Source organism: Podarcis vaucheri (genome assembly GCF_965113315.1).
Source record: "Podarcis vaucheri genome assembly, chromosome: 8".
NCBI classification, from domain to species: Eukaryota; Metazoa; Chordata; class Lepidosauria; order Squamata; family Lacertidae; genus Podarcis; species Podarcis vaucheri.
The window spans coordinates 55,889,417-55,901,445 of record NC_138766.1 but is presented as its reverse complement, the minus strand read 5'-3'; the positions used below and the strand labels follow the sequence as shown (position 1 = coordinate 55,901,445).

The following is a 12,029-nucleotide window of genomic DNA, read 5'->3' as shown; positions in this document are numbered from 1 at the left end:
GTGCCGGGCTCCCGTGCCTTGTGGAGAGCTGCACCCAGTCTTCGACATGCAGGCAACTCTCCGCATGCAGGCAAATTTCCCCCCTTCCAGGTGTGGGGCTGGGGCGGGGGAAGCCCAAGTTTCCCCCGACCTCAGCCCCCAGAACAGACAACTCTCCGCAAGCCGTGGGAGCCTGACGCGGGCTCCCACGGCTTGCGGAGATCTGCACGAAGCCTGGAGAGCGAGAGGGGTCTGTGCGCACCGACCCCTCTCGCTCTCCAGGCTTCAGCGAAAGCCTGCATTCGCCCCATAGGACGCTCACACATTTCCCCTTCATTTTTGGAGAGGAAAAAGTGCGTCCTATGGGTCGAAAAATACGGTATATAAAATTTTGTATTTTCATGATTCAGTTATCCATTTTTCAATTCTATGAAAGGGTTTATGTACATGTGAGGATGTGTGTTCTAAGAAAGTGTGTGTGCGTGCGTGCAAGAATGTCATTTTATGCCTTATGCATTTAAAAGCAACCCTTAGCAGGAGGGATATGTGTGGAGGGGTGGGTTTGGAAGTCTAAAAAACATGAGCCTTGCTTGATTAAAAAAATGAAGCCCTTCTAGTACAGGATCCTTTATTCACAGATGCCCAAGGGAAGCCAGCATGCAGTTGAGATGCATGCATATACAAAGCTGTCCTAAGAGAATACTGAGGCCATGGCCAGAGTTAGATATGCTGGGTAGGAGGCATGGTACCTGTGCTTTTGAGTGTGAGCTTATTAGTTGCCAGCCATGGTGGTTGCCAACCATCAAATCACCTGACATGCAACAGCCCAAATGCTATTGCATATTGGCAGTGGCAGGCACTGCAAAGAGCAGCTGCCACGTGAGAACTGAGCTTACCTCCTCCTCCTATTCAAAAAGTGCCTGCCTGCCCATTACTGAACACATCAGTCCAGGATGTGGCACAAAGTGGTCAACACATCAAGAAGAGGGACAACTTCTGCTCTGCTACTGGTATACCTATTCCTACAGAAATCTCTTTATCACTGGCTGCCTTGCCCTTTGAATCAGTGGTGAGTTGTGTTTAATACCCTCAGATTCTCTGTAAACTGGAAGAGCAGGCTATTCAGAGGTTGGTTGTTCAGATAAAAGGCATTAGAAATGCTAATATTTATGACAAACTAGCTCCTTGGATAGGAAATTTGCAGAACGCTAATAACTCTTGACTGTTAGTCCCATTATATAAATATATGAAGGGTAGTTGTTTTGTGGTGGTAGGGAACAATTACTGCTTACTCCCTTCTGCCTCTGAGCAGATTTTCAGGGGGGTTTCTATCACTGACTGAAAATGTATTAATTGCTGGTAGAAAAAACCCTAGAGATGTGGTTTGTTTATTTTTTAAGATTTATTTTTTCAAGTTCTGGTCAAACTCAAACACGGTGGATTTTTCTGGTGAACAACCAATATGCTAAAGATTGTAGAAGGGGTCCGCCCGCCCCCCATAAGTGATTTTGAAACATTTGTATTGCACCTTCATCTGTGCTCTCAGAATACTGTTTTTCTTTTTCTGGAACAAGATCGCAGTTAAAACTCAAAAGCAGACATGCTTTCTATTATCAGATGAGGAAAGCCTTTTAACACATCACCGTTGCATAATTTTTTTAGCTCTACCACTGTGGTTTTGTGGACATAAATATTTGCAGGTAAGAACTGAGAATATATAGATGTTATTTCTTTTTCTGTAAAGAAATTAAGTCTGGATCCTGAGAAAAATTGTGGGTGTGTGGAGCATGTTTCAAGGGTGGAAAGCAATATGATGTAAAAATTTATTGTCAGTGATAATTATAACTGACATATACATTAAATAGGCACACCTTAGTGATCATTCTAAGTATCAATAGATATCAACATCACTTTTCAGCTTTGTTGCAATACATAATGAGGGTTTCGTTCTGACTGCTTTTTAAAAGATATACCGTATTTTTGCGCCATAAGATGCATCCGACCATAAGACGCACCTAGTTTTCAGAAGAAAACAAGAAAAAAAAATATTCTGAACGAAACAGTGGATGTATGATTTTTGTGGGTCATGCTGTGGCCACAAACATGTGATTTGACGGTGAGTTTGGGGTAGCCCAATGCAAAAATCCTGAGGATCCATGTGGATCCGTGCTTTGTAACCATGTTTTTGCACCATTGCTGCCCCATGCAACAGTGGGTGCGTGATTTTTTTGGCGCAGGCTGTAGCCATGGACATGCTATGTGATCTGATGGTGAATTTGGGGCGACTCAATGTAAAAATCCTGAGGATCCATGGGCTTTTACCTCCCCCCTCTCAGGCAGCCTCCTTTATTGCTAACATCCCTTATCTCACTTCTGATCGCTTGCGATCAGTGGCTTTGTTTCAACACCCACTTCCCTCTTTCAAAAAACAACAATACCATGATCTCCTTTTCGCCCCTGGGCAATTCGGCTCCAGGGACCACGCATTCACTCTATAAGACGCACAGACATTTCCCCTTACTTTTTAGGAAGAAAAAAGTGTGTCTTATGGAGCGAAAAATATGGGTATGTGTATTTTCTGTTTATTTCTAAGTAAGCAATGTTATATACAAAAAGGGCAACCAATAAAATTAAAAAGTTTGTATTTTTCTTTGGCATAGGAGGTTAGTCTGTTGGTCAAGATTTTTGACCTGAAAGAGGGCCATGAACGAGGTGGGGTTTCATTTCAGGAAGCAAGGGGCCCAATGATACTTTGTGCCCAAGAAACCCCAGAAATCTAGAGGCAGCCTTGGGTTCAGGACTAAATGAACAATTTCCTGTTCACTTACTCCCAAACCCCAGCTGTCTGCACAATAGGTCAACTTATTCTATAACACAAGATCAGTGGTTCCCAATTAGGGGTCCGCAACACCATCCCCTGTCAGGGCCTTGTTTATCTTGGTAATTACACAATGAAAGCCACAATAATGATCCACGGATCACTCAACCTCTGCTTAGAGAAAGAGGGCACTGCGCTTACCTTTCCAGGGGCTGCTGCCACCACCGCTTCTTGTATAGCAGGTAGGCAGAGTGAGCTCGTCTGCTCCGCTCCCTGGTCCACAGGAGGGGTGGTCCACACTATTGGTCCACACTATTGGGGTGGCAGTGACAGGAGGAAGAGGCCGAGTGGCGGCAGCTCTGCCAATCAAATGCCATGCCTGGTTTACCTCAGCGCGGCGCGGGGAGGTCTCTACCAATCAAACACCACTGAGGTAAACCAGTCACGGCGTTCGATTGGCAGAGCCCCCGCCACTCGGCCTCTTCCCACCTTCGCCATTGCCGGGAGTCTCGGCTTTGTAGAGGGTTCTTAAATGGCCAGGGGGGTGGGGGTGGATTTAGGACCCAGACGGGCCTGATCCGCCCCGGTGACTGTACTTTGCCATCCTACTTGTTTTCAATGACTATCAAGTTTAGAGGACTCTTCCACTGCTTCTAGGTTAAGGTTACCAGATCTTTTTCAATGAATCCGTGGACACTTTAAATAAATAAATAAATCACATTTGGGACGTTGATGCTGCAGCGATGGCGGTGGCAGTGGGGCGGCCACTGCCTTGACTTCAACCGCCACGTTTCCCCTTCCTCTGAGGCTTCTATCTCCTTTCTCCATGATCCATGAGCCTGGCCAGCCCCTGAGTTGTTGGTTCTTTGGTGGTGGTGGGGGGGAAGTGGTGTGCAGTGGGTCAGGAATGGAAAACGGAGGAGGGCCGAGAGTGGCAGCAAGGCTCTGGCAGCGCAATGCCTCCCTTCTCACTGGAGCAGCCCCAATCCCATTCCTACCTGCGTGCAAGCAGGAGGGGGCGAGGATCCCTCAGCTGGGAAGGGAGGCTTCCCATTGCCTAACTGAGCGACCCCCCGCCACCGCTTGCACGCAAGGAGGCGTTGGGAGGCTGCTCCAATAGGCAGCATGAAACCTCCCTTCACAGCTTAGTTGCTAGGGTCAGGGAAGGTGGAGGCAGTATCTTAAGAGCCCCTGCACCACCATCATATGGGGACTTCCGAGCAGCTCCTGAAGTCAGCCAGAGCCAACTGCTCTGGGGTGCTGAGACAGCTGCTGCTGCATTTCCCAGGGACATTAGATGAAATCCGGGGACATTCTGGGGATGGAATTTATCCGGGGACTTATTCACAAATCTGGGGGCTGTCCCTGGGAAACGGGGACATCTGGTAACCCTATTCTAGGTAGGGTTTCAAGAGACTCTTGGCTTATGAGTTTTGGATTCATGTCTCATCTTGGAAGTCCAACAGGGGAAATACCTAAGCAAATTGCCACGTTTAGCACAATAGCTTCCTCTCTGATGATTTAATTTTGTGCTAGGGCTGGGCAATACTTTCTTTGCAACATTATGATATTCTTCTTCTTTGGTGATCACTCATAGTCGAGTAAGATTGTCTTCCATAAACACAGTTTTAGCAATGAGTCCATAAGTGATTGTGGAGGCCAATTCTGGATCCATACTTCCTTCCACAGTGGGGACATTGGTTCACAGGCGAGAGTTGATCACGGTGTGGATTTGCCAAGTGCTCCTTCCTCTTAGCACTTTTCTCCCTTGCGTCCTGAGTTCAAGAGTCTTCAAAGCCCATGACACCTTTGGTAAAGGCTGTTCTCCAACTGGAGTGCTCGCAGGCAAGTGTTTCCCAATTGTTGGTGTTTATACTACATTTTTTTTAGATTTGCATTGAGACAGTCTTTAAACCTCTTTTGTTGATCACCAGCATTACACTTTCCATTTTTAAGTTCGGAATAGAGTAGTTGCTTTGGAAGACAATAATCAGGCATCCACACATGAGCAATCCAATGAAGTTTATGTTGAAGAATCATTGCTTCAACCCTGGTTATCTTTGCTTCTTTGTGATATATCAGCAGCTAAATACCTGTATATGCTGATATATCACAATGACTTCAAATTTATCTTGGGTGCTGCATCTGAGATACATGGCCCAGCCCTACACGGTGAGCAAGTGCCGATGCCTCTTAAGCTCAAGTGCGAGTCGAGGAGCATTGGGGCTTCACTGAACTGCTCAGCTGTGGGGTAGAAGAGGCCTCCTACCCCACAGTTGAACAGCTCCCATGCCTAAGAAGGCATCCTGCCCCCCAGCTGAGGGAGCCTGGATGCTTCTCTGGCTTGCACCTGAGCAGAAGCACTGGGGCTCCCTATATCTGGGGGTGGGGTGGGGTTGGAGCCCTTTAACAGAGTCCCCACCCTGCGTACTAGTGCAAACCATTGGCAGGGTGGGGGGTTCACTAAAACTGCTGGTTGAAGGCACAGGCAGCTGTGTTCTCCTCAGCTGAGCAGTTTAAAGAAGTGGAGGGAGAAACAAGCTGTATCAGTGCCTCACCAATGCAGCTTGTTTCTCACTCTGCAGTAGTATGGAGGCAGAGTGGGGTGGCAGCTTCACTTAGTGGTATATCCCTCTGGTACCAGTGCCACTGGAGGGAGTCAAGTACGTTGGAGGTTTCACTCATGATATATTGCCGAATAAAGCCACCATCATGGTCTGCTCCCATGCCGGTCCTGGGTGATGCATCAATGCATCGCTCAGGCCTATGTAGTGCAAAAGGCAGCCTGTGTGGATTTTTTTTCTTGTTTTCTGTGGGAAGCTATGTAGATACATTTTGGGTGGGAGGAAACAGATATACGGCAGAATCCTAATAAATTCAACAGTTCGTTCTTATCGGGTAATCAGCAATGATAAAAACCTCACTCCAAATAAGTACTGTATTTGACTAATTAATCTCTTTAAGCCAGAGATGAAACCTGGGCACAGAAGAACTAAATAAGTTGTTGTTGTTACTACTACTACTACTACTACTACCAACATTACAAAATTCCAGCTGTTTTCTACTCAGTCTTCACCAATACTTTATCAAGCCCTGACCAGGCCTTCACCTATGTCTTGAAGGTGCAAGATCCCTCAGTCAGCAGAACCACATGCTACAAAGTTTTGCTAAAATGTACCATCTCAGATTACAAGTAGGAAATAACATGTTTGAATACTCTCTCATATAAATAACCTTCAGCATATAGAACATTGGCAAGTTAGGGACACAATTGTTTGTTTGTTTATTCAGTTGTAGTGGAGCAATGGAGACAAGTTTTTCCTACTGTCTGGAGATAGGCATTTTGTGGTAATATCACAAATTTTATGGTCTGCTTTTTAGTATACCTAAAATCCTTTGCTTATTAGGGGCCACCCCAAATTTTCTTGAAAAAATTGCTTTGCACAGGTAACTACTATAGAGTTATCAAAATTTTCAAAAGTAGGGGGTCCATGGCTTGGCTTTTGAAAAATAGTAGGTCCTCAGTAATTAGCTAATTGGGAACCATTGCACTGAGCTGTAGCAATTCAAAGCTGAACATCTAGCCAGAGGCAGATTTAGGGGAACACAACTGGTTTGTGAAGCCTCAAGGACACCACAGTGGGTGCCACAACTATGAAGTACAGTAACTGGGAGGTGAGAGGCAGGGGGATGTGGATTTTGGCTTTGCACAGGGCGCCTCTTGAATCTGAGACCCCCATGGTATGCCACTGATCTAGCCCCAGAATGTAACAATACTGTACTTGAGGAACAAGCATTTCCTAATCCTTAATTCTCCTCCTATGTGAGATTGTGATTCAGCATGGCCCCAACTTGTTTGTTCTACTCCAGGATGTTCATGATTGTCCCAATACACCTATGCAAAATAAACACACAGATTTCATACATCATACACAGTGCGGGATTTACGTATAAGCTAAACAAGCTATTGCTTAGGGTCCCACTCTCTTGGAGGCCCCCAAAAATTTAAAGGGAAAAAAACCCTGGATGTACATTTCCAAAATATAAGATAAAAAACAAATAAAATAAAACCTACATACAGTTAGAGCTTAATAATGTTCTGGGGGTATTCCTAACACCACCACCACTGCCTTTCTGTTAATTTCAGGGAGAAGAGAGGAGGGATAATTCTACTGGGTGTCATGAAATGCTTGCACAGATAGAATGACTGAAAGAGCACAGTACTGTATTGAATTCCACCATATATCTTTTCATTAGATGGAGCAGATAAATCACCACAAGGTGGAGTTCTAAGTACAGCTTTGTTTCCAGAAGGCCAGTGAAGAAACAGACGTGTGAGGACCACTGTGTGGCAAACTTGCTACATGGAAAACAGCCTATATAAGAAGTAGTTTGCAAAATGCGTAATGTGCACAAGCCTTGCTGTGAGTACACAGTGCAAAATGCATGCATGTATGATTGTTGCATCTAACAATGTACAAGGAATTTTAATGTAGTCTCTCTTACCAGGTTTTTATGAATACTTTTGCTTCACTTTGTACTCTAGCCTAAAAAAACTGTCTTGATGCTACCTGTAAAACCCATAGCTTAGGCATAGGGAAACTCGGCCCTCCAGATGTTTTGGGACTACAACTCCCATCATCCCTAGCTAACAGGACCAGTGGTCAAGGATGATGGGAATCGTAGTCCCCAAACATCTGAAGGGTCAAGTTTGCCTACGCCTGCCATAGCTCAAATCTTTCCTTTCATGGAACATCTACTAGGTCATCTTGGGAAAACCAGTACAGTGGACGCTCGGGTTGCGAACGTGATCTGTGCAGGAGGCATGTTCACAACCCACAGCGCCACATCTGCGCATGTGTGGGTCATGATTTTGAGCTTCTGCGCAAAACGCGATTTAGCGCTTCTGCGCTTGCACTGAAACCCGGAAGTAACCTGTTCCGGTACTTCCGGGTTCGGCATGGTGTGCAACCCAAAAACACGCAACCTGAAGTGTCTGTAACCCGAGATATGACTGTAACTCTCTGTCCCGGTACTGTTTCTTTGCAATGTGAGGTCAGAACAGTCATACCTCAGATTGAAGTAGCTTCGGGTTGAGCGTTTTCAGGTTACACTCCACGGTGACCCGGAAGTAATGGAACGCGTTACTTATGGGTTTCGCCACTCGTGCATGTGCAGACGCTCAAAATGACGTCACACACGGAAGTGGCGAATTGTGACCTGCACATGCGCAGACGCAGGTTGCGTTCACTTCAGGATGCGAACGGGGCTCTGGAACGGATCCCGTTCCCATTCAGAGGTACCACTGTATCCCATCATAGAATGTGGTATGGAATTCAGAGGGTTATGTCTGTAAAGTGATTCAAGCACTTGTAAATACTTATTGTTGTGTTTAGCCATATCTGAATTCAGGTATAAATATGTCTACAAACATGACATGAAGGCTGGCAACATTAACCCCACTGTGTGGGAAACCCTTGCAGATGACTGCAGTGCCTGGAGAGAAGGAGACAGCCAAGTCATGCATTCACAGCTGTGACCAGAGGAGAAATTACCGTATTTTTTGCTCTATTGGAAGCACTTTTTCCCCTTCAAAAATGAAGGGGAAATGTGTGTGCGTCCTATGGTGCGAAAAATACGGTACTACTGAGAGGAACGCAGATAGAAGAAATGCTACGGTGCATCTGTAACAGTGAAGAGAGACACCTTCATCTTCCCCAGTTGCAATAAAACATATCTCTCCTACAGCGACAGCAGGTGCTATATCTCTCCTCTCTTTCACTGTCTTTCGAGACAGATTGGTGCCAACAATAGTCTTAAAAGGTAAAGGACCCCTGACAGTTAAGTCCAGTCACAGATGACTCTGGGGTTGTGGCGTTCATCTCGCTTAACAAGCCAAGGGAGCCGACATTTGTCTGCAGTTTTTCTGCGTCATGTGGCCAGTATGACTAAACCACTTTTGGGGCAATGGAACACCAAAACCAGAGCAGCGCATGGAGATGCCGTTTACCTACCTGCCGGAGCGGTACCTATTTATCTACTTGCACTTTTTGGCATGCTTTCAAACTGCTAGGTTAGCAGGAGCTGGGACCGAGCAACAGGAGCTCACCCCGTCGTGCGGATTCAAACTGCCGACCTTCTGATCAGCAAGCCCAAGCGACTCAGTGGTTTAGACCACAGCGCCATAGTCTTACCTGAATTCAATTTCATTTGGTTTGCTACAATCCACTTTTCAACTTTGTCCAGACACTAAGCAATTTACAGTACTGATAAATCAGAAAATAAATATTTGAGAGTGACAAATTAATTCCAACCCCTGCTGAATGCCATCTAAAGGGGGCTGGAATGGGTAAAAGTGTCCCTCTGACAGTTGAGAGCAAGGATATTACATCTGCAGGCATTGATCTCTTGGTGGCAGTAGAGGCCAAGGCAATGCGTTCCATGGGAGTGCTGCGGTCAGATCCAAACCCTTCTCAGATGTTCAGGTTCCTTACTTTTTAAGAATTTTAAACAAATATTTTTAGGAACCATCCTTTTTTTGGAATTGTGGTTTTACATTGTTTTCCGTGCTTTGCATTTTTAAAGTGCCCTGGGACTTCAGGGTGAACGGCGGGCAACAAATTACATTGTTAACAATAATGATAATAAGGGGATTTATGCATTTGCCCTGGCAGGGTTGTTTTTTATTTCCCTTTTCCCTTTTTAGATTAGTACTAAATAAGATGTGAGCTACAACAGCCTCTGCAGCTGCCTTTCTTGTTTGGAAGCAGCCATACGACGTCCTCCCTTCCCTCTGGGCGAGACGGGAGATTGGCGTTTGTTTTTTTTAAAGGCTTCCGACGCGCAGCCGCAAACCCTCTATCCAGTCGCTGTTACGCCTCCCTCTGCCCTTTCTTTTCTCTATGGCGCATTTCCCGGAAGCCGCCTTCTCTGACTTGTTCAGGCACCTGTCCTCCTACTCAAATGGGTCCGGGTGGAGCAGCGGCCCTAAGCTTAGCGAGGAGCACGCTGTCCTCTTTTGGTGCGTCCTCACTCGGGTCAATGGGATAGCGGCGAAGCTCTATCTGCCAGGAGTGGCCGCTTGCCATACCGCCCCTTTGGGGGCGGCAGGAGAGGAAGAAAAGGCCGAGCTCTGTCGCCGAGTGAAGCGTCTCTGCAGCTGCCGCCGCCGCCGCCGCCTCATCCTCCCTCTCCGAGACAGGTGAGGCCCGTCTTCCCTTCCTCCTCGTTAGGATGCAACAAGGTGTCTCTTCGGGCGGGGAAGAGAGTGGACAGAGGGAGGGCAGCCATTCCTGGCTCCTTTCTCGCCTTCCCCTCCACCCCCTTTACATGGGCAGCCTTTTCTGTTGCTTTTCTCCCCAACTTCTCGCAGGACTTCCCATCTTGGCGCTCTCTCACTGATTCTGACTTGAGTCCTTGCGTTTTTGGCGCGGGCGCCGTTAATATTTCCTGTGCTTTACGAATGTTGTAGGGGCTGCTTCACGCGGCAATCCTTGCAACACCATGTCAGGTGTAGATATTGCAGGTGTGCAGCTGGGAAAGCGCGGCTCCCATTTGCTGGAAGCCACCCAGAGAATTTATAGGAGAGACAAGATTGGAGCTGGTCTTTCCTGATTTGTAGCTGTTTATCAATTCAGCTATCGGTCATCAATTTGCAGAAGTGTCTCCCTGTGCACTGAGTTGCTGTTGTGTGTGCACTTTGTTTTTAAATGTTTTGTGGGAGTGCCTTTTTGTGGGATATTCACTTGTCTGCTTGCTCTTTATTGCTGAAAGAAAGACTTTGAAACATGATGAGTGCCCCCCCCCAAAGGACCAATAGCTCTTTTGGAAAAACAGGTGGTTATTTCATCAAAAAGACATTTGTGGCCCCATCTCTGTCAGGTACACAGATCTAGTCAATGTATCCCAGTAAACCCATGTGAATTAAACGAATGAAGATGATCACTGAAGCCTTTTTAAATCGGAGCAGGTTTCCATCATAGAACTCAGTTTGCTGCTCTTGTCTTTGTCACTGCACTACACAAAGAGGATGATGCTGGGACACAGCAAGAGAACCGAAGAAAGCCATACATACCGTAAATTGTTGTTGTTGTTTATTAGATATATATACTTCCCTTCATCAAAAGATCTCAGGGAGGTTCACAAGATAAAGTCTGGAACAAAGTCCCTACTGTACAAAGAAAGCTATCTTAGATGGGCTTTGGATTTTACAACATTGAAAGCCTGTTTTCTACTATTGTAAAAGTGCTACATGGGAGATAAGAATCTGTTGCCATACATTGCACTTCATAGACTTTAAGAAGCAGAGGGTAGACAAGTATTACAGGTTCCCTAGTTGCTTCACTCCCAAACTTGATTGTTGTGTTTACTTGGCAATGACAGCAGTCTGTATTCAACTTAAGAGTATTCTGGTCTTTAGTGAAAATTGTCTGGAAATTCAAACTGACAGTTCCAAACACTTCTTTATAATATACTATGAAGATCTTTATATACTTTAAAAAACTTGTTTTGTTTTCTTTTTAAACAGAATATGATAGGCCAAAATGAATCCTGTGGTGCAGAGCAGATGCCCATGTCTTACTTGACTTGCCTGCTTTACATACTGGAAGAATGGACTGGAGTCGAACACTTGAACGAATATCTGAGTTACCTGGTCTACCTCACATGGCTCTTTGCACCATTGCTTGTAGCATTTTTACTTCCTGCACTCATCCTCATTCTTGTATATGTCAGCATTTTTATTCTTCATATTTACAAGTTACGGACACACCTAAAAGAGGTTTATTCAAATGATTTTTGGGATGGTGCAAGACTAGCAGTGTTAACTTTGTGGTATGTTCATGGAAGAATATGGAATGGTAAGTACATTTTTCTTATGTAGATGATATAAGCTAAATACAGTGGTGCCCCGCAAGACGAATGCCTCGCAAGATGGAAAACTCGCTAGACGAAAGAGTTTTCCGTTTTGGAGGTGCTTCGCAAAATGAATCTCCTATGGGCTTGCTTTGCAAGATGAAAATGTCTTGCGAGTTCATGCGGGTTTTTTTCCCTTTCCCCCCTTTTTCTAAGCCGCTAAGCCGCTTATCAGCTGATCCGATAAGCCGCTAATAGCTGCTAATAGCGCTAATAGTGCTAATCCGTCAATGGGCTTGCTTCGCAAGACGGAAAAACCGCTAGACGAAGAGAATCACAGAACGGATTCTTTTCGTCTTGCGAGGCACCACTGTAGTCT

At 45.6% G+C, this 12,029-nt stretch overlaps 1 protein-coding gene across 1 annotated transcript in view; it reads left to right on the top strand.

Moving 5' to 3' along the window:
* Positions 1-12,029, top strand: part of LOC309539755 (uncharacterized protein) — a 43,371-nt gene that overhangs the window by 14,319 nt on the left and 17,023 nt on the right. The window contains exons 7-8 of the mRNA XM_082236104.1: positions 9,848-9,998; positions 11,325-11,655. Of these exons, the coding sequence (XP_082092230.1) occupies positions 9,848-9,998; positions 11,325-11,655 (482 nt within the window). The remainder of the gene's footprint in view (positions 1-9,847; positions 9,999-11,324; positions 11,656-12,029) is intronic.